This window comes from Oreochromis aureus, linkage group 17 (genome assembly GCF_013358895.1).
Source record: "Oreochromis aureus strain Israel breed Guangdong linkage group 17, ZZ_aureus, whole genome shotgun sequence".
NCBI classification, from domain to species: Eukaryota; Metazoa; Chordata; class Actinopteri; order Cichliformes; family Cichlidae; genus Oreochromis; species Oreochromis aureus.
Window position 1 is genome coordinate 33,182,544 of NC_052958.1, and position 26,862 is coordinate 33,209,405.

A 26,862-nucleotide genomic window follows, 5' to 3' on the forward strand; every position below is an offset into this window, starting at 1 on the left:
TACTGGACGGCTAAATGCAGCTGCATCCTGGGAATGTCCCTGTAGCTCAGAGTATTTCTGGGAGATTCCCACAAGCCAACAAGGGCAATTCCCCGGCTTATTTATCCATATTCTACTGAAGCTGGGTTACCCTGCTCCCACAGCAAAGAGGTGAATCTGCATAACATAAAAATGTCTCCTAAAGTTTAAGTAAGCTTTTCCTGTTGGGTTTCTATAAAACAATAGCAGTGTTTAAAACAGTTTGGGAATTATGGCCACAGTGTCAAGTTATTTCAACAACTGTGATGTGATTGCTAGGCCACATGCTCGACTACCAGATGTATTTACACTAAAAAGCAAAAAAAAGGTTTTGTGAGGTTTTTATGAATGAATTCCACATTTGTGTGTGAGAAAGGCAAGATGCTCACTGTGCCACTGATGATGCCAACACCAAGTAAGTGTTTATTTTTGTGATGGTATTTGTTTTTTAAATTCTTTTTATTCTGAAAAAACTAAAAACTACAGTACTGTGCAAAAGTCTTGAGCCACCAAGAAGAAAGGGAGGGAAAAGACAACAGCAGCCACACGTGAACGCAAAATAACATACTTTATTATGACCATACATTTCTCAGGATCAATACAAAGCACTTCTCTGTTTTTGTTTAGCGATGCTTTGAATGTGGCACTTTTTCCTCCAAAGGACAAAGAGGATCAGACAGAAATGATTTTTGTTTGTTTGTTGTGTGGAAGGAGAAGGTGGGAAATGAGGAGATCAGATAATGACTCAGTCGCTGCACTTGCATCTCCATGTTAGCTCTGAAACAGACTTGAGTTCTGCCATTTGCGTCCCAGTTTAATTTCATTCTATTTGATTGTTGAGTTGAAACCATAAAAGCATGTGTGCTCTCTGTGTACTCTTTGAGTAATAATTTGAGATCCTATTAGGGAAACTGGGTCATTGTAAGCAAGAATGCACGTCAGATTTAAAGGACAATCTTTACATTAAAAAAAAATTCCTTTGCTGATTCTTCACAATGGCTTCTATAAATGAGGCCCTGGTTCTTTGTGTGTTGCCTGCACAGACAGATGGTTTGAAAGGAACCCTGCTGAAACCCAGTTTCAACAGATCCGCTCAGCAGCAGCCCAGCTTCACCATGAAGCAAGCAGGACTGTGCAAAAACGCCATGCAGGAGGGCAAACAACAAACTCAATGTATAAGTGAAACCATTTTGAAGACCATTTTACTTATTCTGTATATTTTAGGCTAGAAATCCTCCTAAAATAAAATTTAACCAAACATTATTTAGCAAATATACTAATAACAATAACAGTGCAATTAAACCTTTGACTTTCAATCAGTAAAAGCATTTTACAGTTGTTGCTGGAGTTTAAAAGAAAAAAAAAATCGTTACCAGTTTCTGCGTTTCATAAACCGCCTGCCTCTAAGTCCTTTGGAAAAAAGCTTGGACAATGCTGTCATGTGTCTTACAAAGGAACGGGGGTCAAACAAATGCGCATACGTTACAAAATAATCTTATTTTACACATAAATATGATATACAAAGGCAGATGAGACAGAGCCTTGCTTATGTCAGTAAAGCTTTTGACCATGCAACGTTCAGTACCTTAAAAAAAAAAAAAAAACAAACGCCAAAAAATCATTAGCACACCTTAGTCCACCAGAGACGTAAAACAATGTCAAATATATACACAATATCACAAAAATAACAATATCACTTTTTTCTGCAAGAGCACGATTGTACCATATATTTTACAGCTAAAGTTGTACCATTAGTCCAGCACATTAAGATGTGTACAGGTAGCTTTAAGGGAAAGAAGCAACTATTGCTACACGCCAACACTAGGAGGTCATAAGAAGTATTTAAATACACCATTGAAATATAAGCTGTAAAAATAATATATTCCGAATACATTTATATAATTATGTACATATACATATAGGTTAAATACTGATCATTCTGAATCCCTGGATTGCTGAAAACGTCCTTTGTCTTTTTAAGCAGCTAGCTATTTTGAACTAACTGGATGAGCCCGCCATTTTTATTTCCGCTGCTGATCTACATGATGTGCTTCACATTGTTTATTTCACTGTTTTTGACCATGTGTTTGTTTTTAAATTAACTACTTTATTTCATTTTTTTCTTTAACAAAAAACTCAACAACTTAGAAATAACCAGCTTAGAAATAACAAGCTTCTTTGTGTTCTTGCATCAAGGTAGATGAGAAGGTTGATACCATGTTCGCGTCTTTGCTAATCTATATTTTTGTAAATTATGACCTTTATGGTTCCATGTAACATTTTAGGATGTTTCTTTTTAATTTATTCTTTTTTTTTTAACCAAGCAACTTTATTTTTGCAAGAACATTGCTATCTTTGCTATGCTAACCTTAGCTGCAATAAGCTAGCAAAGCTAACCGCTTTCTGACTCTAGCTTATATTCATTTACAGCCATGAGGGTTGTATCAATCTTTTCATCTAATCCTGGGCAAGAAGGTGAATTTACCAACCCTGCAACACTACATGAAACACCAATTCTGCTTAAAATCAAAATCTGTTCAAAATGTATGTTTAGCCATAAGCACAGGTGTGATTTTGAACATAGAGGAGGTTTAAGTGGCGGCAGTTTCTCCCCTTAGTTCAGAACAGCCTTTTTACTGCATGATGATAATCTACACTACTGCCTGCCTATTAAGTGCATTGTTGTTGTATAACATTTAGTGTTTTATACCTCAATAGAAAAAGCTCTTTACTGCCTTAAAAAGGAAATCCACCCTAAGACAAAGTGTACACGTTCCTCCAATGATCTTGGTTCGTTTTACTAAATTAACCGCCATACAAGGGTTAAAGTAGGTCCGAAAGTGACTAAATTTGCCAGTTCTCTATTCAGACTGGGCCAAATTTTGCTAGAGAGCCCCAGAGTTCAGAAAATGGATTTGTACCTGCTGAATTTAAAATGCACAATAGCTTTTTTTTTTTTTTTTTGGTAAGAAAGGCTCTTGAAAACCCATTCTCAAGCGTTATCTACATGGGCCCAGATCCTCGGAGGTGATGTGTTATATTTCAGGGTAGACTTTCCTCTTGACGTACCACCTTCACACAATTAAGGCACCTTTTAAACCCCTAAGGGGTAATTGGGTTCTTCTAATAAGAAGAGAAGCAACAATAACAACATGGAACACAGAACTGGACTAAAACAAAACCACACAACATAAAGTTTAATCAGCCAACAAAAAAAAAAGGAGAATATTGCGGAATGTTTGTGGATATGGTACAAACGCCACAAGTGCCCTGTTACATTTCTTATCTCATCTTCTAGGATTTTGCAGCAGCAGTACCGTGCACCATGCTGCCATGGTGACATCACAAGACCTCCATGGCTGTATCCCAAAGCACCTTCAGAGATAAAGAGATTCTGTCCCAAACCTTATCGAGCTTCATGGGGGTGCGGGTGGATATGTCTGCGTATCTGTGTCTAGGAGTTAGTATCCCACGTTGAGCTTGTTTTTGTTGAGCTCTCTCTCCAGGTTTCCTATCAGAGTGTCGATGCTCTCTTGCAGGTCCCTCAGGTTCACCCTGTTGCTCAATACAGGACTGATATCCTGGATCTTCATGTAGGCCTGGTAAGTGTGCTCTTTAGGTAGCCGAGGTGGCAGGATGTGGTTACACACCTTGTGTTCTTGCGCCTCCTCCTCTAATGGGTGTCCACTGTTTGAACTGTCACTTTCTATTAGCTTCTCCTGCTCTTCCACCGCCTCCTGTGTTTCCTCCTCCTTTACCACCTCCCTTCTCTGAGGTTGCTCTTCATCTGCGGTATCAGACACAGGACAATCAACCTTGAGCTGTATGCCGTCTCTTGCTTCCTCTCGCTTCTCCTGGACCTCCTCAGTTGCCTCGATGTCTTCTGAGGGAACGTCGTCATAGTCTGCCTCTTCTTTGCTGGAAGGTAACAGCATTTCAGAAGGGAAGTACGTCTCACCACAGCCACTCCAGTCACCAGCATAGCGGTTGCTGGGGCTGTCCAGACGCCCTGGTTTGGGTCGCAGAACGCCCGCCATCTCTGCTCCAGTGAGGTTCAGCACCTGGGGGCGCTCTTTTCTCCGTCGCAGAGGCGGGGCTGACAGCAGGTCAGAAGAAGTTGGAACCAGAGAGGGTGCTGGGGGCTGAGAAGAGGACTGGCCATGTGGGTCCACAACTAGAGGAGGAAAGAAAAAAAAAAGAAAAAGTTAAATATAAGCCAGCTGGTTATTAAACAATCATGAAAATTACAAAAACACAAAAATAAGAAAAAGTCATATTTTCTCATTCTTTTGCTTTCCTCAAAGGGAAAAGTGGTTGTTGTTCTTCTTTAATAATTAGGTTATTTAGACCAGCGATCCCCAACCCCCGGGCCACGGACTGGTACCAGTCCGTGATTTGTTTGGTACGGGGCCACGAGAGTTGAGGCTCGGGTGTGCAACTTATGGTTTTCAGGGTTTTTATCGTTAACTCGGTTTCCCTGGGTCTTTTCCTGTGTTGTAGTTGTGTGTCTTATTTTGAAAGAAATATTTACACGTTACCATAGCGACCAGAGAGCATTAAGGGGCAGCGAGGAGGATGTTACTCTCAATGTTATTGGCACATTTCAGGAGGACGCTGCTAACAAAGTTGAATGAATTCAACGTTGAGTGAATTCGTGTTTTTTGTTATATTTACAATATATTTTTGTCTTGGTTGTATCATTTTATTTTGTTGTATTTATCCACGACACCTTAAAAGGCCAATAAAAGGCCGGTCCGTGAAAACATTGTCTGACATTAAACCGGTCCGTGGTGCAAAAAAGGTTGGGGAGCGCTGATTTAGACTATATACTTCTAGTGGTATATTAGCTTTATAAGAGCTGCAAAGCACACCTGATGGCTCACGTATTATCCACTTATATACTGTAGAATGCAGTTGACTGAATCACCCCCAAAAAAGCAGTAAACCTCAGAGCGAGGTAGCACAGGTCAGCTGATGACTGCCTGGAAACAAATCTACTGGAGCTTACAGTACAAATGATTTCCCCACTGCACTGCTACACCTACCCACCTACCAATTCCTACTTCAGCTCCTGAAAATGTCTCTACTTTTCAGTTTATTTCTCGATATAAATAAGTGCATTTTTTTACAATGACTATGATCTCTTTGCTTATTTCAAGTCTTCAGTTCAGCATGATGGTGACATTCAGGGGAGCACTGATCATAAAGGGCGTGCTTCAGGGTACAGCCAACTTGTTAGTGACAAAGTGCTACCATAACAGTCTGAACTTCTCAATCAGATTAACTTTGCTGGGTTAAAAAACACAACAACAACACCCCCACGCCAAAAATCACACCAAGATGCACAAGTTGATCTTTTATGTACAGTCTGTATATACAGCATTTTTTTAAAAAGTATCAGCATATTGTTTATGGAAAAATACAATGGTGCACATTTCATAAGCTAAAATCCATCTGACAGATTTTAAGGCCGATTTCGCAGTAAGGGAATGTGATGCTATCAGCGTGGCTAGACAGGGCTGGATGAGAAAATATGATTTTCTGTGATTAAAATAAACTAAAAAACAACAACACACACATACATAACAAAAACCACAAGCCTTGTTTTGGTGCAGCTGATTTCTGTTTAAAAGACTCTCGCTTTAGCGGAATGACCCTCTGTGAGGACAACATAGAGAACAATAGGTTCATCATTAGGTGAGCGAACATGCCAAGTTACACATGCTGAAGTCACACCACTGCACACAGTGTTTTGTTGCTTCCTGTGCTGTTATCGAGTAACCAAACTTAAAAATTAACTAAAGCTTGGACCTTAAGAAAGACTCCTCTAAGTGGACTACGTGAAGGAAAAGTGAGCAGCCAAACACAACCACAGTCCGGTTACCTGTCTGTATTTATCTCAGTACCTACATTTTCTGGCTCCGCTAGCTTACTATATTGGAAAAGAACAAAAACACAGTTAGGGCTGTAGGTCCATGTTCAATAGATACATTATATATTTAAAAAGAAATGCTAGATTTTATTTTGAGACATGACCTTGAAATGACTTGTTTTCCTTTGTGCGCGTTCGAGTATTTCAACGAGCTGACGATAAACAGAATTTTTTTGCACTGTCTTATCTAAGTTCACTGCAGTTCATTCATCAGAGTGGCTGTTGCTGCTACAGTGTTTACGTGAAGTAGCTGCACACTTCGCAGCTCCCCCGAGGCTAAAGACTTGAGCAATTATCACCTTAAAACAAACAGAAATTATCTTCCTTTCAGAGGCGCTGTGTTATTTAATTCCAGACATGATTCACTGATGACATGATTAAAGCTATTAGCTGTCAGCAGAGAAGATGAAGACAGAAAGCAGGCAAGAATACTATCATATTTTTTTTTACCTTTCTTGGACAGCTTCACAATGTTTACTTGTTGTAATATGTTAAGATTTGACTTAGTTGTGCTAGGTTGAGTGTATTTTTACATCTAAACACAATAAAAAACCAAAATGGACAAAATAAAACAATAAACTCACAGCTGATTTTAATGATAAATTAAAAAAAGAAGCGGGGCAAATTAACAGAAAATGAACGTGCAGCTAATTCTGGGTTTTAAAGATAACACTAAAAGAATCGTCTTGCCGTCACTTTGTCTGTCTAACCATCTGCTCACATCTTCTCACACATACAGTTGGAAAACTTCTTCATGCACACTCATCACCTCCTGAGCCTCTTCAATACACACACACACACACACACACACACACACACACACACACACACACACACACACACACACACACACACGTCCTGTAAGTAGTGTCAGTCAGGCTGTGGAGGCCTGAGCAACAATGCCTTGGAAGGTTTGGTATGTGTGTATGAAAGGCGTGAAGAGGCCGCTCAAAATATCCCACAATGATTGCGAAATGTACGGGTGAAGCTTCAGGGGCTGAGGGGTAAGGTTAAGCCAGGAATGTCTTTAATTATACAGTCCAGGCGCCCTGTACTCTGTACTGGGGAAGCGGATGGAATGGAAACACTGCTGAGGGTGTAAATGAAGGCTTGAACCTGGACTAAAATGCTTGGTCAGTGTCTTTATAAGTCATTAAAGGCAACTGCGGGGAAACAAAAAAAACAACAAAAACCGCAGTTTTTATGCTTTAATTTTTGAAATTCCAAATGTAATCCCCTCTGCTACCTGCAATCATAGGATTCACAGATGCTGACTAATTAAGCCGCTGCAGCCGCTGGCTTACATTTCTTTCTCTGTGCTCCTTCTCTGGGTGATGTAAAGCAGGGTGCTAAGCTTCAGTGGTTTACACAGAATGGGTTCGATGTGGGAGTTGGAGGATGCAGTTAAAGTTAAGAGGCTCAACCAGACGCAGAGTCACTTCGTCTTCAGACGCACATCAGCAGATCTGGTTAAAGCTGCAGGCTGCTTGGGAGGAGCTCCGAGGAGTGTAATCATTCGGGAGGGAAAGTCTGTCTCACAGGATGTCGGAGCCATTGGGAAAAAGGTTTTTAAAGACGGTGAACATGTGCTTTTTCAAAACTGTATCAACAGAAATCCACAGAATAACATTGCACTCAGAAAAAAGTTAAAATACAGTAAGTTGGATTAGTTTTGGATTGGTGGCCATGCATATATAAAACCCACAAAACAAAACAACTAAGCTGTCCGCCCAGCCCAGGGGCCCATTTTTCGATTTCTTTTGGAGTCTTTGAGAATGTAAATGCATCAGCAGCCACTGCATGGCTCACTTGATTATTAGAAATGTGGTGAACTCATAAAATCAAGCCCGTGAGCTAAAAACATCAGATTAGTTGCCGTAACCAAGGCAAATGTCACGCCACACACACTTCTCTCATCATTCTCCATCCTCTCCTGGATCATCTATGGGCTTCGCCGTATCTCACCGCGAGCAGACAGCTGCAGCTGGCACAGAGCAGCTGTGCAGGCAGACAGATGACCTGTGCTGAGAGAAGCTGCTGCTGACTGTCCTTGATTGGTGATTTATCTAAAAACGGAGGGGGGGACCACGCCCCAAATGTTTGGTTTACACTGAGGCTTTACTGGCTTGGCTACGATTGGCTCAACCCATCACGATGAAGCACTTGTGGAGGGTTTCATCTCTGAGGAGCCGACAGATGGTGGCCTGTGGCTATCAGCTGCACTTGTGCCAGTGATGGAAAAACCTCAAGGATCAAAGCAGCCTAGAACCCTTTAACAGCCCTTTGTAGAGCTGAACCGCAGGGCTGGCACTGATTTGTACAAGACCCTCAGGCGAGAGAGACCAGTGTGCACATGACCTGACTGTAAATGTGCTGCTTTCTCAAGTCACGCCATGTGCTCAAAACGTCTTTACAGAAAGCGGGACGGAAAAGAAAAACAAACAAACAAAGGTCATAATCACCTGGCCAGAGCTGGAGCAGGTAGTGCAGCACTTCGATGTGCTTTTTGAAGTGCAGCGCGCTGGCCAGCTCCTCAGAGTCGATGAAGACTCGGTTGGTGTGGCAGGACGCCTCCTGACGCTGGCTCAGCAGCACCGGGCCGAAACACACCGCTAGGTTCTGGCACGTCATCTTATTCATCTCTTGGTAGGATGCCACCAGCTTCAGGTGGTCAAGAAGCTTCCGCAGCATCATCTGATCCAGACACACACACACACACACACACACACACACACACACACAGATACACAAAAGCCAGACAAATAAAACATGTTATTATTATGATTAGTAGTTTCAGTTGTACCACTAGCAGCAGCAGTAAAGATGCAAAGCCAAAAACTGCTTTAAGACACATCTGCAGCAGTAAGTTTATCTTAAAAAAAACTGAAGGTTTTATAAAAAAAGAAGGAATATTATTATCAGTAATATAGGGCGTGTTGGCATAGGAGCCCACTGTACAATACTGCAAATGCTACACTTTTAAAATTAAGAGAGTGGTTGTATTCTCACAAAGCACTGACATGCTTCTTTCAATGAAACTGGTGACTCTGTTCACTTAGACCAAACCGAGTGACTATAGCGCGCGGATACAGAGTTTCAGCAACTATTCGTTTTCACTTTTATGTCATTCTACTGTGGATACGATGACAGTGCTTGAGGTGCGAGCCTGCATGACATCACAATTATCAGCCAAACAGTGGTAATCTGTAGCATTATGATTATTACCATGATTATCTCCCCACAATATGCCCTTTCAAAGCCACCTCTGTGACAGTCCTCTAACTCCTGTGCAGAAGAATGTGCACTTTTTTAAATTGTCCTTACCCTCTCCACCTCTGGTAGGTTTTCCAGCAGGCTGACGGTGTGTTCAGAGTCGGCCTGGTCATTCTCACACCCCGACGCTCCCATCCGCAGAGGCCTCGCAGCCATAGACTCCAACACTGCCTCGTATAGCTGCTTGTTGATCAGAGGGTAGGGCAGCTCACGTAGATAGTCCTTCAGCACTCCTGACGAGAGAGCGAAAGCAGAGCATGAGAAACTCAACTGCATAAGGATAGTGAGTTTAACATCCACGCAAAGAAGGCTGTTTCATTTTCTCACACTAGCCGATAAATACGCGGGCGACTTTTAATACCTGACAAATTGCTAATGATATCTCTTAATGAGGCGCTGTCACCGAGATTTAAAAAGCTTTTCTTCTCCTCCTCGTTTAAAAGCACTCAACCTGCCACATTCTCTTGGCTGCAGATTCAGGTCCCATTGTTTTCCAGGGCGATCCCGTGTTTTCCGGGGTGATCCCGTGGCGTCTGCCGAGAGGCCCGATGGAGTCGGGTGTGGCTCGGCAGCCCCGAAGCGTCGGGGGGTTGTGGGGTCTGCTCTGGCATCTGTGACGGCGCATTCGCACCTGTGACTTCAGCCTCTCAAAGTTCAGACAAAAGCTGGGGGAAAACATGAAACCCACGCTGTCTGTCTCCACTAAGCCCCTGAAATATCACTGGCATGTCTTTTCATCAAAAGCAGAAATAAAGAGAATGGAGGAGGGGCAAAGATGGGAATTAAAACAAAAAAAAAAAGGGATCCTGGCAGTGTGACAGATCTTTGTGGTGAGTGTCTGCTCTCTTGTGTGCATGAAGCTGGATCAGCTTTCAGGGAAGACTGGGGTGGGGGGTATTGTGCAATTAGCAATATTTGTTAGCTTCCCAAATAGTGCAAACGGAATGAAGGATGAAGGATAACCAGATAAATACAGGTGAGCTATATTGGCGCCCAAGACAAATACTTTTATTTTCTTAAAGAGCTTTACTGCTAATAATAATAATTTAGCCTGATAAATTCCTGATCCTTTATTTTAATATAACAAAAGCATTCATTTGTCTATAAACCAGGATTAAATGTCTGCGAAAGAAGCTACAAATACAATGACTCTGATGTGCAACACACTAAAGTCTACACTGCTCATTGACAAACCGCTGCAAATGTTTCCTGCTGCTCCCGTCACACTGTGCACCCTTATATCCGTACAGCTACATCTGCTGGTGCTCTGCGACCTTGTTTTTCAGTGACTTATCAGCTGTTGGGTTCCAACATGTTTTTGAAGCCAGAGTAAGAGATCTCATGCCCCATGTTGTTGGCAACTTTGCCAGTGATCCCTGCTCTTCTTGTGCTAACATGCTTATCGGGAAACGTCTTCGCTCTGTTCGGGTTTATCAGAAATCTAAGATGCAGCCGAGGCCAAAAACCTATCAGCTTGTGGGCTGTGTGTCAGTGTCTGCTCATATGCTGCTGTCTTCTGTTCACTGTATGAGGTGCATTTGCATTGATATCACGGGCGTATCTCTTGTAGTGTCTGAGAGTTACTGTTTTGTTCTTTGGTTGTTGTTTGGGACAAACTCAGAAAGGGTTTTGTGCTGCGTGTTTTCTTTATTTTATGTTGGCACACTACAATCAGCATCAGCATAAGCAGTTGAAACACGTCTGTTTCGCGTGGTCATGTTTTCCTTATATATAACCGATTTTCTTCACGTACCTCATATTCAGCTGAGCACCACAGAATCGAGTTCAAAGAAATCAGTTTGACCTCACTTTCCATCACTGCAGTTACTTCTAAGCAGCTGTGCTACTCCATCCACAATGATGATCTCCTGCCTGTCAGCACGATATGATATTTGATAAGACACCAAAGATCACAGGGTGGCTACAGACTTTTAATGTGGGTAGTCTGTTTTGGCCCACCTTAAGCATATTGCTGAACCCTTACTGGACTCTTTTTAACTCGCCAAGCAGCAAACATGTAAGTGAGAAATACAGTCAAGATGGAAGTGTGTGCAGACTGAAACACCTCAACCAATTTATTCCTGTGTTAAGCTCCTGTTGTTTGTGGATGACACTGCTGGGCTCAGCCGTATCCAAGATTGAAGCAAGCCTGCATAAAGACAGGAGGTTGTGCAAGCTTCCATTTGATGTATCAGAAATGTAAGTCAAACTTCAAACTTCAGACAAATACCACGGTTAAGTTCTTCAGGTTCCATAGGCGTATGACATGAAGCACAGTAGTTAAAGTCCTAAGGAAGTTCAACCTGCCAACGGAGCTGTTGTCCCAGTTCTGCTGAGCTGTATTTGGGTCTGCTTTGTATCTTTCAGTTAACTGTATTATTTGGCTTAGCCACTTAACCAGAGATGAGACGACTACAAAGAAGACTCCGGGCTGCTGAGAGGATTACTGGTGCTCCCTGACCGACCCTCGAGGACCTGTACTCTTCCAGAGCAAGAAAAAAGGGCTGGAAAAGCTGGAAAAATCATTTCAGACCTTTCACACCTCGGCCTCTTTGATCTGCTGCCCTCTGGTCAGCACTTCAGAACACTGAGCACCAGAACATCCAGTCACAGGAGTGGCTTTTTCCCCCTAGAGATCCTCTCCCTCAAGAGCAACTAAACTACCTCACAAGACCTCTCCAAGTTTGGTAGTCTCAGTGTATAACAATGTGGAAGTCTGTCTTTTAACATTTAGTGTTACCCAGTGGTATTCGTGGAACATTTAAATTCTGAAGTAACTTTAATAATTGTGATTTTTCTGTTGCATTCATGTTTTGGAAGTTTTATCCATAAGGAACATTTCCCTGTGGCAACAGTTCAGTTTGACTGCTTGGGGTTGTTGTTTGAATTATTGAACATGTGGCTGTATGTGCGTGATTATAGGACAATAAATCTAGGAAAAATCACGAGTGACACAATTCTTGAACACGCCGTGACTCTAAAGCGTGCAAGAGGAGCAGCTCTTGGTAGAACAACAGATAAGACGACACTGTATCTATGTCAACCACTATCCTGTTTCCAAAGCAGTGACACAACTGATTAAAGTGCTATAAAAAGGAACACGTACTTCACTGCTTTTCTTGTCCACCTTGGGTTTTTTTTGCCTCTTGTCTTCTATTTACAGCATACTACAGTACGATTCACAGTAAATCCAATGAGCTTCCTTAGGGCCAGTAAGAAGAACAGAGGGCCTAACTTAACGTGCTCACTTTATAATCCCACTAAGTCCTAAATCTGCTCTTTAAGGGAGCATTAGGATTACCACTTTTCAGTCTATTTCTAAATAGCATCGTCAGAACATCATCCGCTCATATCTGCAGAATAATGTGGACAAACTAATGTTTCAGTGTTAGCTAACAGCACCAGAGTTTCAGGTGGTGTCACACGTGCATTTTCTATTTTCCTTTGCTGCAGTTATATAGAAATAAATTGGATTAGAGAGTGGAGGAAGGATCTAAACTCAGTTTAGTGTGTTACAGTACAAAGTCTATGATTAGCATTGTGATTAGTATCTGCACAGTGGCACTCAACACCAACATAAACACAACACTGATCTATTTTAAATCGTCTGTTTTACATCACAAATAAAAACAATCAGTGATCAAAAAGCCCCCCCCCCAAAAAAAAATCAGTCGAACAGCTGACAATAACTGCTTCCTTTTATCTCTGTATGTTACCACAGAAATGAAAAAACTGACTGACTGAGCTACCATAATGAAACTTGTGACTGTTTTAAAGGAATAATCCACAACACTTCTTAAAAATTTCAGAAGACTCTCTGGATTTTGGTGTGGTGGTTAGCAGTGGTGCCTTACAGCAAGAAGGTCCAGAGTTTGATTCCAGTCTGTGGCCTTTCTGTGTTTACATGTTTTCTGTGTCTGTGTGGGTTTTCTCCAGATGCTATGGCTTCCTCCCATAGTCCAAAAACATACATAGGGTTGTGAATGTGAGACAGAATGGTTGCCTGTCTGTCTCCATTACTGGAGACCTGTGCAGGGTGTACCCTGTCTCTTGTCCTATAACAGCTCTGATAGGCTCCAGACGCCACAACTGAACAAAACTTTGATAAAGACATTAATGGTCACTGTTGACTTTAGGGACTTCCTGATTTTTTTTTTTATCCACATGTCACCATGCAATGTATTTAAAAGATGAAGAAGACTGGAAAATGTATTAATAAACTTGCTTTCTTTTTAATGGCCACCAGGGGGCTACTCCTCTGGCTGAAACAAGTAAGTCAGAACTTATAAAGGTCTATGAGAAAATTATTTCTAACTTGATTTCTAACTCAAGTATTTTCACAATGAAGGTTTTTAATATTAAATAAAGCCTGAGTATATTTAAAGTAAAACAAATCCTGTCTTCAGCTTCTTAATCAGGTCCATCCCTGACTTAGCCGAATGCTAAACTCCAATGTTCAAGCTGGGAAAACAAACCAAAGTGGGCTTATTTCGGTTATGACCTCAGTAAACACTTTCCTGATGAGGTTGTAGCCTCAGCCCATATTTTTAAGTCTTATTAGAGTAAAATTGCTGATAACACAGAGTATTCTTCAGTGTGCAGTTACTTTGTAAGAGCCAAGTTGCTACTATGTTGGTGTCCAGTGTCCTTGGTTCTTCAAAAGTTTCAGATGAGGGATAAAAAACCTACCACGACAACAGGTGATAGCATTGTAGCTATGTCTATCTTTTATATACAGTGTAGTGTAATGTGGCACAATTTTAGCATGTTAGCATTATACATAACTGCATAGGAAGTATGTTTTAGCGTGTTAGAAATTATTTGTGGCAAACATGGCCCATAGAGCCAAGTCTAGAAGCAACTTAGCTTTGACTGAAAATACTGAATATGATACATTAAGGAATTATTATTACTTAATTATGACACTGTAAAATGTGTCTCTTCATAGAAAAATAATAAATATAGAATATAAAAATATAACAGTAAATATGATTCTGACAACTTAACATGTTAACTGAGACATTTTTTAAGTTTGTTTCTTGCCATAACTATTTTCTCTGAACATGTAAGGTTCAACACTTCCTGGCACTAGAAATACAGAAATACTCTGTATTCCTGAGACACCCAGCAGATGCTTAGTAGGCAAACAGCTCATACCCAAACAAGGATAATAGCTTACTATCTCAGCCCTCCGATCTCAGGTAGATCAAAACATTGACAGATACTACTCAGCAGGGTTAGACTTTAACAGCGCTCGGGGGAAGCATGCTCTTAAACCCTCATAAAACTGCCCTGCAATTAAACGCCCTCCCTGTGCCCGTGAGCTAGCATAGGTTCAGTATAAAATCTGGTATGAGCTGAATTTGATCCGGGTATATAAACAAAAGACACATTCACTCTCTTTAACACTTCCCTAGGCATGCCGATTTCAGCAGCAGATTAACCAGAAATGCTGTGTGAAGATTCCACCCCCCTTCGTCAATCTTTACGGAAAATTTTACAAAGATAACCACAATCAGCTTGTTTGATCACATGAAAACAGACCGTCTGGAAGCAAAAATGAGCAATATATTTTTATCCCTATCTCGCTAAAATAAAGCTTTTATTTCTTTGTTTGTTTTGTGTTGTTCTGCATCTGCAAATAACACGTGATGGGAGGTGCCACCTGGCTTGCTTTTTGCTGCCATTATTACAGAAAATCACGCAGAGCCCTCTGACCTTCCCTGCACTGCAAGGAAGACCCGACAACAGCGGGACTGTTACACGTTAGCGCTGCCCGATGAAGCGAAACAACTCATGTTTTTCCTGACATGCAACACATGAAAGCAGCACACACATTTAGGCTCTTTCCAGTTCAAAAGCCAACTGGTCAAAACTGTGTACGTGCATGTGCACATGTGCTTGTCTGACGTGAGGAGAATGGGGCCATTCAAGTAAATCATTAGCCTGCTTTGACTCGGTGCTTTGTTTACTTCGGTGCGTTAGCCCCTGTTGATGCTCTTTTTCACGCAAACAGACACACACGGCTCTCATATATGCACATATGCACGTATGCATGAGAACTGTGGTCGCAAGCAAGCAGACAACAAGCAAGCTGACAACAGGCGTACGCTGCGTGTCTTTTTCACTCAGATTTAAACGGTCAGGTGGGGGGGGGACTGGTATGGCTCTGCACCAGCACTATCTGCACTGCACTGCATATACTTTCCCATCTCCACCTACATGTTTGGCTGATAAAGACTGCAGAAACAAACACTTGAAATCCTGCCTTAAAAAAAAACATTAACAAAAACTTAAAGCACCTCAAAGTAATCTGATGAAGTTTTTTTTTTTCCTTGCTCACTTCAGACTATTTCAGTGTCCCAAATATGCCACCAAACACTACAAGGGACACAATGCACTGGGGCATGGCTCTACCTTTGACCTCTTGTTCAAACAAAGCGGAAGGTCACTCCTCTTGTCAGTGCTGCAGTCAGTGCCTCGCCTGGAGAACAAACAGGGGGTTTGTTCTCCGTCCTGCCCCCTTCTCTGCTGTCCCGCATGCCCCCACGCCACTAGGGGGGCCAGAGGAGATTTGTGTTTGTGTACTGCCTTGTGCAGTAACACAAAATGTACAGTTGTTGCTTCAACTTTTTCACTTTTCCAAAAATGAGCAGACTCCAGCTCTAACTCTAGAACCACACGTTCACACGGTACACGTGGATTCATCACAGATGCGCCTGCTTCCAGTTTTCAATCCTACCCTGCAGTTTAAGAAATATTCTGACAGCCACACCGTTCTAAAACTCTTCACCAAGTGGTTGCCTGCCTCCCCGGCCGACCCAGGGTTCAGCTAATCCCCCGTGCGTGAGCCAAATACCATCTGTGTTTGTTCGGCAACAAAGGGGGCACTTGTTAATGACTTTCCATGTCTTCACCAGAGTACTGGCAAGGGTTGGGGGTGCTGGGGGGGTTGGGGGCAATTTAGAGCAGCAGGCTATGGAAAAGTCGAGTCAGGCAAGGGAAATTGAAGACCACAGACTAAAAACCAATGCCAGTGCTCCGAACGAAAAAGGGCAGAGGACACATCAGGTCCGTTAGTGGAGGAGAAAATGACTTTCAAGACTTTGTTTCCACACTGAGACCAAAATCTTCTATTATATGGATTTAATCATAATTTAGCACGTGTGTGGCAAAAAATGTTCAGGTGCTCACAACCGCACGCTCGCAGCGGCTTCAGGCAAAGCTACCATATGGGCCTACCATAGAGCGCACCGATCCCCCCCATTATCATGTCAAACCACTGACTGAAGCCTTCATTGTTCAACAAAAGGGATACCAAGAAGAAAGAAGAAGAACGTCATCAGGATGTGCTCAGAGGCCTTTTTAGAGTTTAAAGAGAACGGTCCAGAAAATATCCAGTGAGGAGCAATTCTGAAAATAGATGCTGATGTCAGAGGCCAGAGGATGATAGCCAGACTGCTTCCAGACTGATAGGGAGGCAGGAGTAACTTAAATAACCACTGGTTACAACCAAGGTCACCTCTGAACGCACAGCACGTTGAACCTTGAAGCAGATGGGCTACAGCAGCAGAGGACCACACAGGATGCGACCCATGTCAGCTAAGAACAGGACACTTTAGATGGACTCAGTAAAAGTAGATATCAGAACAGTGGAAAATCTCGCCTGCTCCAATGAATCTCAATTTCTGCCACAACATTTGCTTCATAGGGCCACGATTTGGCATAAACAACACGAAAGCATGGACCAGTCTGTCAGTCCTGCATTGTATCAGTGGTTCAGGCTGGTGGTGGTGGTGGTGTGATGGGTTAGGGGATATTTTCCTTCCCTCACTTTGGGCACCTTTGGGATGTGGTGGAATGAGAACACAGATGTGCAGCAACTGTGTGACTCTATCGTGTCAATATGGATCAGGAATGTTTTCAGCACCTTGTTGAATCTATGACAGCAATTACTAGCAGTAGCAGCTAGGTGTATCTCATAAAGTGTACACTGTTTTTAAATGAAATGAAATGTGAGCATTTTGTGAAACATACTGTGAAGCAAAGAACTGTGATTTGAAACAATGGAGCGCCATGCACGGAGCATGTTTTGCAAGCTTAGGATTGAACTCTGACCCCTGGATAATCCCTTTCACTACCTCCATTTTTAAATTAGCTGTGCGACGCGCCAGCCCGCTTAGCTCCATTAGCTGTTCGCTTATTAGCCTCTTGTCTGACTCCAAGCTTAATTTAAGGCTTCCACTATGAATTAAAATTATGTTTTTATTCCGTGTATGTTGGCTATTGAAAACAGGGTGTGTAATATAACAATGCTACAATCAGCTTTTTAAAATTCCTGTTATTGTGTGTTTTCTATTCTGCTGTGCTTTTTATCCTTTCTTTTATTGTTTCTTACCTTATGATCACTATATCCCAGAAATCCCTGCTTTTTTTAAAGCATACACCATAAACTCCTTCATCTTCAGCTCTTTTTCTGTCTACGTCCTCTTCCACTCACTCAGACCCATCTGCAATGGCAACTCGCTTGGCAGAGCAAATTTAGGCAGCGAGCAAAAACCAACAATCCTTTTTTTCTAACCCACTCAACTGTTAACTGTGTGCTTTGCCCTGCCATGCAAATGCATGTGGATCAAAGCAGGCATGATAGGACGACGCCTATACAGGGCCTCTCCCCAAAACTAACAGCAGCCCCTAAAATGCCCAGGGGTTTCCATGGTCCTTTCCTCCTTTTGTGGAAGAAAATAAAAATCATGACCATGTCATTTTCTACAACTTGCCGCCCCCTCCCCGTCTCCCCAAATCTGCTACACTTTTAGAAGTAATACTCAATTCAATGCCACAGCTGATTTTTAGGGTTTCTTTTTGTGAGATGTGCTCACTGTTTCCATTTTTCATTTCAAGGGAGCAACGGAGCAGAAAAGAAATTCAGCTGACAGGAATCTGAATGGCGTTTAAATTTGAAATGTAAGGTTTGCAGTTCTGCTTGTTGGACAATCAAACAACTTCAGGGGGACTTTTTTGTATTTGACAAGATAAAAATCCCCACGTTTGACGTGATCTACAAGGTCCAAAGCACAAAAACAAACTGAGAAAGAACAGTCTGAACGCGTGCAATGATCTGATTTGTTTGACTTTGTGTGTGTGTGTGTGTGTGTGTGTGGCCCTTTCCTCTCACACTGATCTTTATGTTGCAGGGATTTGACACACACACACACATAGATTCTTATAAGATATACACATGTGCTGACCTATTCGCCATGGCTACATTCAGGTAAATTTATTGCAGTGGATCAATACTGAAGCTGGACTCCATTACATTAACACACCATTTGTTTTTGTTAGTTTTGTTCCATAAGTAAAAACTCTCATAAATTGTATTTTTCATGTTTTACTGGGAGTCGTGTACAAGTCAAATGATTAAATGAGATGCCTATTATAGATGCCAGTTTTAGGTTTGTGGTTAGTATTTATTTACTTAATGACAGCTACAGAAGCAGTTAACAGTTAACAGTTAACAGTCTGTTAACTTCATTGTTAGTTTTTCCCAGTCCTTAGTCATTTCTCCACCCTTATTTTACTCAATATTAACTGCAACTTGTCATAGAAAAGTGAGCATTTTATTTAGTTATTAAGTTTCAACCCAAGGGACTGAAAAATGAAGCTGTTGTGGTAGTGCCAAAACTGACATTCCTTTATTGGCCACTTGAGGCAGACAGAAAATCATTAAATGTTAAATTGCCCAACTTTACAGCAGAAATAAACATTTTCATCGTCCCGTTAAAAAAAAATGTTTTGGTCTCTATCGTGAATTTTTGGCTTTGTCATAAATATGCAGGGTTGTGAATTTGTCTATAATTTGCCTGTTTAAATTGTATTAAGACTTTCTTTGTCATTGTTATTAAGGGCGTGGCTGTTTTGACTTGAACCGGCAGGTGTAGTTAATAGCTGCCTCAGCTACTATAAGTAATCAAACTGTTGCCTTCTGGAACATTTTTAATGCAATTTCCTGTCAAATAATTGCTGTGAGACTAAATGTACTCATGTAAGTTGAGTAAAATTGCATTTTTGACTAACATTTATTTAGCTGTTATTAGCAGGCAGCACTGTCTTTGTAATGTACATATTCACGCTACAAATTCTTGCTAACTATTTAAGCGAGCATTAGCTCATAGCTTAGCATTTGAAATTCCTGTCCAAATATGGTCACTTGTTGATTTTTACTTGTCTTTTGTGCGTGAATATTGAAGAACTGGTTTTCCAAAAAAATCCTTTTCAGTCTCTTTTTAATTAGAAACTGCATACATTGTAACTATCCTGCTAAGTACAAGTAAGAAGGTAATTTACAGATAAACAGACCAAAACACACCAGTGCTCTCTGGAAAATTTCTCAGGTTTGAATAACACCCTTGTAATTAAACTAAGTGTGTTTTGTAATCTTATGCCTTGTTGGCATCTTCTCTGTTTCCTGGTGATCATTTTACCTGTAATGACGTTTATGTCTGGATACGTGTTTTCGCACAGCTCCACAGCGTGGCTGTCTCTCTCAAACGCCTCACGCAGCTCCTTCTTTACTGCTGCCGAACCACACAGACGGTAGAGACCCACCACCTGGTAACATAAACACACACACACACAAGTAGGTCAAATAAACATGCATGGCTCGAGAGTCAAACAGTGGACAGCGACGTAGACATTTTTACAGCCTCATCGATCAAGTTCTACGTCTGCACTCAGATAACGTCCTGGAAGGCAGCCATAAGTACTTTCTCAGAAAACTCACACGTCACAAACACCAGTCTGTTTTATCTCCAGCAAAGGACGCCTCAATTTAACAACTGACCAAAAACCAAAAATGTATATGTTTCTAATAACACTATAAGCACTCACTTTTTTAAAGACACAAGAAGATGACTTGATGTAACAAAGAAATGCTGGACTAACTTAAACTTAACACGTTCCCTATATTATCTTTTTCCCCTTTACTTTCAGTTACTTTACACTAGCATCTTTATGCACTTTTTATTATATTGTGATTTTGGATCCACCGTATCCATAGTTTAATTCTTTCACTCCTTTTCCAGTTATTCTGAGCATACACTGCAAGTTTGTGTGTAGAGGCTGCTATCCAGTAAAGCCATGAGAGAAATGTAGGCGAGACAAATAAATCTGAAATGAATGACTACTAAAGTACTGGCACTCTCTGAAACATGGTTGGAGACAGCACCTTAAAAGTCAGCCAACTGTCTCTGTGTCTATCTTTATCAATCTAGAATTTGATAACAAAAGCCAACATGAGCTAATAAGGTCCAGTCGTCAAATGCTTGAGTTTACAGAACACCGCAAAAGCACATTTATTGCTTGTAGTTCCAGCTTTTATAGTCAGAAGACTGAGTCTCTGTTGTCAACAGCAGTATCTATTTAAAGTTTGCTATGGTTAGCCACGATACCACAAATGGGTAAAATACAGCCCCAGGGCTCAATCCAGCTTGCAGCATCCTAAAAGGAAAACACGACAACCCCTAAATTTCAATGAAAGAAAGCATTATGCTAATGAATCTTTAGCAGTGGGTCTTTACCGTCTAACTTTAATAGAGAGAGTATGCAAACAAACTTTCAGAAACTACAAGATGTTTCACTCTAAAATATCAATTTAGAGGTGGCCATCTCAATTGTTCCCACTGGTAACAAGTAGTAGTAGTAAAACATATTAGAACACAAACTAATGTATTCATGTATAAGACAATGCATTTGTTAATAAATAGGTAGTATGTCAATGATACAGGTCTGCACGGTCTTAAGAGTTTGAGCCAGCTGCACAAGTAAAAAGAGAGTGGAGCTAATTCTAGACCAGTTCATCATCAGGACGACATCACTGACAGATAATAACTATTTGCAGAACTATCAGCAAATGAGAATTTAAAAAGCACAGAAGAGAAACACCCTTCAACAATTTTATGCGTGTTAATGTTGCATAATTTGTTCATGAGAGAGAGCTCTGAGCACCTTCATTTTTGGCAACACACAGGAAGCTGATCTGAGTAAATAAATGAATAAGTAAATATATAAATGAATAAATAACTACACATTTCAAAAGTTAGGCATCTGCTTTGATTCTGATTTATTTCGTTTTTAAATCACCAAATATTTGTATCGCTGTTAGAAATCCTTCCATTCAGCCCATTCATTGATGTTTTTTGTTCTTTTTGTTTTAAATGAAGACTTAGGCCAATATCCTATTTTACCACATTTAGCCTACCAAATTTAAAGGATTCAATATAAGTTACTATTATGTCTCATGCTTCAATTTAACTGTCCAGTGTGTGGCCCTCTGCTTACTGCGTCTTAGTTAGCATAGCCCTGCTCATTCCAGCACTATGCATTGACAGTCAAACCAGAGGAAGAAGGCTGTCATTGCAAAACCCCCGAGTGGAATAAAGGGACTAAATGTGCATTTCCTCCCTTATTAACTTTTCATCTGTAGTAAGACAATTGCATCTTTTATAGACTGCAATGAAAAAGGAGAGAAGCGTGTTCAGACAGTCTGCCTGAGCTGGACTGTGTCATAAACACTTTAAGATGCAAGTCTCACCTCTCTGGAGCCATTTTTGCAACACCTCCAGGCAGTTACTTCTAAAACCCTATCTGAATTAATGGTTATTACTACACAAAGCTATTCATAAACTTTTACTTTAGTGGTCACCAGGACGTAAACACTGCATGTATAGAATCATAGTTATCAGTCAAACCTGATAAAAGTCACTTCAAAGGTTTAGTGAGTTTGTACCAAAATAAGATTTAAAAAGGTTTTATTCCACCACAAGTTACACTTCTACTATATATGTGCACCTGTGGACCCCAGAGCTATGCATACTCATCACTCCACATAACATTATCCTAACATATTTGCAACAGTCATGAGTCTGATGAGTCTCTCGTGATATTCTGCTGCTGTAATAAATCATTTCCACAAAACTGACAATTGCAAAAGCATGTTAAGACTTAAACACAGTATCGTAAAAGCAAAATTAACCTCCCACTCTGGAGACAACATGGACCATTTCCCTGCTTATGGACCTCTCTTTATGAAACCTAACAGTAATACATAACACATAAATTAGCTGGCAAAGTGAAATGATCTTAGAGTTGACATCCTCATGAATGAATGGATAAACACTGAGATCTTCTAAAACCCACGTGACAGCTCAGCATTAAAAATGAAAGGACTAAGCTATAAAGCATTTATGTTTCTTTACCTAAGGCTCCAGACTATGACCTAAAGGAACTTGAGACATCTGATGTTTGTAACTCGGCACCAGCGCTCTCCTTGTTATGCTGGGATTAGGCCCGGCTACAGACATACCATAATTTCTCCTACATGTGTCTGTCTGGTATGTGGCATAGCAGACCAACTGGTGTGGTTGCCCTGGAAACGTGTTAAATCAGTGGGCTGTGAATGGCGGGTTGGGTCCGGTTCCTCACAAAACACACTGGCGCACACACCGCCGGCCTTTCCGGGCTCCAGCGTAGGAGCGCTATAATGTCTCCCCCATCCCACCAGAGCAGCTATTTGTGAACTCTCCTCGTCGAGTCCAGTGGCGTTTTTCTAAACCTCACACGAGAGGGAGCGAGGAGGACAGATTAGGCAGGGATTTGGCTTTGTACGCGAGTAAACAGAAGTCACTGGGCACAATGAACAACAAGTCCATTCAGAAAAAAAAACAAAAAAAACAAAAAAGCAAAGCCTCTCTCTTTGAGGCAGAGCTGAGTGCAGGCGGGGAACAGCTGTTAGCCAAAAAAGGACTTGCACTTAAGAACTGTGGCCTCTGGGCAGCACAACAGGCACCACTAGCCAACCCTATATGTAGAAATAAAGCACAACAATCTCCCAGCAAAATGAGATCCAGAGGAAAGAGGATGTCCAGGTGATGTAGGGGGGGTCTTGGTTTAGGAATATCTTTAATATTTTAAACAACAAAGAAGAAAAGGACAGAAAGAAAAGTGCATTTAACTGACTTTAGGGTATTTATGTAGGCGTATTCTCTACATACAAAGATACACACATGATGGGAGATGACATGGACAAAACTTAATATGCTTATTATTTTATCAGGCAGTCAGCAATCGGTAATATTTTTTAGTTTATAAAATATATAAAGTAATTGTGAAAAATACCCACTGACATTTCATGTGGGTGACAAAGTATTAATCAATACTAACTAATACTAATTATTAAAGCACAAAAAGACAGAAACTTTCACAACAGCTTGTCGAATTTGGGGTCATGGTAAGGACAGAGCCTGTCTCACCTATCACAGATTGTGGTGTACATACTAGACAGATTACGAGTCTGTTACATGGCTAACACAGAGAGACACACAACCACCACTCGCCCACATTTACACCTAAATCCAATTTAGAAACATTCATTTTCCAAACATGCATGTCTTTGAGCTGTGGGAGGAAGCCGGCGTGCCCGTAGAAAAAATATCCATGCATAGGGAGAACATGAAGTTGTAAACTTTATGCTGCTCTCATAATTAAGTCTCTTAGCCACAACAATTACAACACTACTCTCAAAACGAAGTGTCTTAATATTTCCAGCTTCTGGGCCTCGAGTGTGGATTGAAGGAAGTATTAAGGAAGTACACAGTTAAAGACTGTTGTGTAAATTTACCATCATCCACTGAGAAAATAAAATCACTTAAAGCAAAAAAATACTTTTACAATTTCAAGTTGTAGAAGGGTTTTTCTTGTCATGTCAAGTATAAAAAAGAGATGTTGATTCATTCATTCATTGAGAATGGAAGTCAGAAAACAGCATCAGAAAATCTGTCTCACCCTGCCTCTCACTCATGGGATTGGCCTCCACAACCCTGAATCAATAAGCAGTTAAGAACTGAGTAACCAGTTAAGATAGCATGAGTAAGATTGTTGCTTATATCATCACTGCTAGATGACATAAACTGTAATTTTTGAAAAGAATCTTCATGGAACAATTACGTAATCAAGATCTATGTATGAAAGCTCCAAGGCACTGCCTTTAAAGGACAGATGAAGTCACAGTGATTAAATGAAAAGTCTGTTTAAAAAAACCCTTCTGTTCTGTATAAAGGCGTGCATCTGAATAGCTGCTCCTATCTGTGTGCATCTTTTACAGTCATGTATGGCATGTATAAAAGCTCTTTTTAAAAACACATCCCTGTCTTAAAAGCACTCTGAGTGCTCCCATACATAGCATGAGTTGCAGTCTTTTCAAAACACTCACAAACAACCAGCATCTCGCAGAAGCCCAGAGGACACACAATTCTAAGAGACTTTGAGAGAAAGTCTCCATAAAGCCATTTGAAAAGGCGCAATGCTACACGTCTAGCCATACGTGCTTTGGTGACACAACCTGCAAATTCCTCTGGGATCTGGTGTCATCCTCATCCTGAACTCTATCTGCCTGCAGCCTGCAGGAGCCCTTACACTTGATCTCAGACTGATAGCATGTACAAAGGCTGCTCTGCATCTTTGTAAAGAAACAAAGGCAGCAAAACAGCTGCGAGGGACAGACGACAAACACTGTCAGACTGAGTGAAGGAGAAGCAGAGACAGATATCACAGAGTGAAGAAGGCAGCAGTTACCATCAGACTAACATCTTACAGTGGCTTGCAAAAGTATTCGGCCCCCTTGAACTTTTCCACATTTTGTCACATTACAGCCACAAACATGAATCACTTTTATTGGAATTCCACGTGAAAGACCAATACAAAGTGGTGTACACGTGAGAAGTGGAACGAAAATCATACATGTTTCCAAACATTTTTTACAAATAAATAACTGAAAAGTGGGGTGTGCGTAATTATTCAGCCCCCTGAGTCAATACTTTGTAGAACCACCTTTTGCTGCAGTTACAGCTGCCAGTCTTTTAGGGTATGTCTCTACCAGCTTTGCACATCTACAGACTGAAATCCTTGCCCATTCTTCTTTGCAAAACAGCTCCAGCTCAGTCAGATTAGATGGACAGCGTTTGTGAACAGCAGTTTTCAGATCTTGCCACAGATTCTCGATTGGATTTAGACACCAGACAGATCAGGGATAAAGTTATTGAGAAATTTAAAGCAGGCTTAGGCTACAAAAAGATTTCCCAAGCCTTGAACATCCCACGGAGCACTGTTCAAGCCATCATTCAGAAATGGAAGGAGTATGGCACAACTGTAAACCTACCAAGACAAGGCCGTCCACCTAAAACTCACAGGCCGAACAAGGAGAGCGCTGATCAGAAATGCAGCCAAGAGGCCCATGGTGACTCTGGACGAGCTGCAGAGATCTACAGCTCAGGTGGGGAATCTGTCCATAGGACAACTATTAGTCGTGCACTGCACAAAGTTGGCCTTTATGGAAGAGTGGCAAGAAGAAAGCCATTGTTAACAGAAAACCATAAGAAGTCCTGTTTGCAGTTTGCCACAAGCCATGTGGGGACACAGCAAACATGTGGAAGAAGGTGCTCTGGTCAGATGAGACCAAATGGAACTTTTGGCCAAAATACAAAACGCTATGTGTGGCGGAAAACTAACACTGCACATCACTCTGAACACACCATCCTCACTGTCAAATATGGTGGTGGCAGCATCATGCTCTGGGGTGCTTCTCTTCAGCAGGGACAGGGAAGCTGGTCAGAGTTGATGGGAAGATGGATGGAGCCAAATACAGGGCAATCTTGGAAGAAAACCTCTTGGAGTCTGCAAAAGACTTGAGACTGGGGCGGAGGTTCACCTTCCAGCAGGACAACAACCCTAAACATAAAGCCAGGGCAACAATGGAATGGTTTAAAACAAAACATATCCATGTGTTAGAATGGCCCAGTCAAAGTCCAGATCTAAATCCAATCGAGAATCTGTGGCAAGATCTGAAAACTGCTGTTCACAAACGCTGTCCATCTAATCTGACTGAGCTGGAGCTGTTTTGCAAAGAAGAATGGGCAAGGATTTCAGTCTGTAGATGTGCAAAGCTGGTAGAGACATACCCTAAAAGACTGGCAGCTGTAATTGCAGCAAAAGGTGGTTCTACAAAGTATTGACTCAGGGGGCTGAATAATTATGCACACCCCACTTTTCAGTTATTTATTTGTAAAAAATGTTTGGAATCATGTATGATTTTTGTTCCACTTCTCACGTGTACACCACTTTGTGTTGGTCTTTCACATGAAATTCCAATAAAATTGATTCATGTTTGTGGCTGTAATGTGACAAAATGTGGAAAAGTTCAAGGGGGCCGAATACTTTTGCAAGCCACTGTATATCTGTGTATACTGCACTATAACACTGTCTGACTCACAGAAAGTAAAAAGTAAAAAAAAAAAAAGACCAAAGCGAAGCTGTAGGTGATTGAGAACTGTATTTCTCTTCCTGTTTAAATATCAGTGCAATTCAACCACCAGTCAGACTGTCAGACATGTTGCTAATATGCAACCTTAAGTTTCAAGCCACAGGCTTACTGGAGTTGGAGAGTAAAAAACAGTTTACTGGAGCTCAAATGAATGAATTTCTCCAATTTATTATAAATTGGTAGGTTTGCTGCTACTACTACTACTGCTGTACTGCTGTAGGTGGTAGAGGACAGAGTCTAATATAATGCACAGGCACCAAAAGTT

At 41.2% G+C, this 26,862-nt stretch overlaps 1 protein-coding gene across 1 annotated transcript in view; it reads right to left on the reverse strand.

Moving 5' to 3' along the window:
* Positions 1–567: 567 nt before the first annotated feature.
* The window catches only part of syde2 (synapse defective 1, Rho GTPase, homolog 2 (C. elegans)), a 50,652-nt gene continuing 24,357 nt past the window's right edge, over positions 568–26,862 (reverse strand). The window contains exons 5-8 of the mRNA XM_039601019.1: positions 19,708–19,834; positions 9,275–9,456; positions 8,413–8,644; positions 568–4,192 (exon numbers count right to left, since the gene is read on the reverse strand). Coding sequence (XP_039456953.1) covers positions 3,480–4,192; positions 8,413–8,644; positions 9,275–9,456; positions 19,708–19,834 — 1,254 coding nt within the window. The 3' untranslated portion in view covers positions 568–3,479. The remainder of the gene's footprint in view (positions 4,193–8,412; positions 8,645–9,274; positions 9,457–19,707; positions 19,835–26,862) is intronic.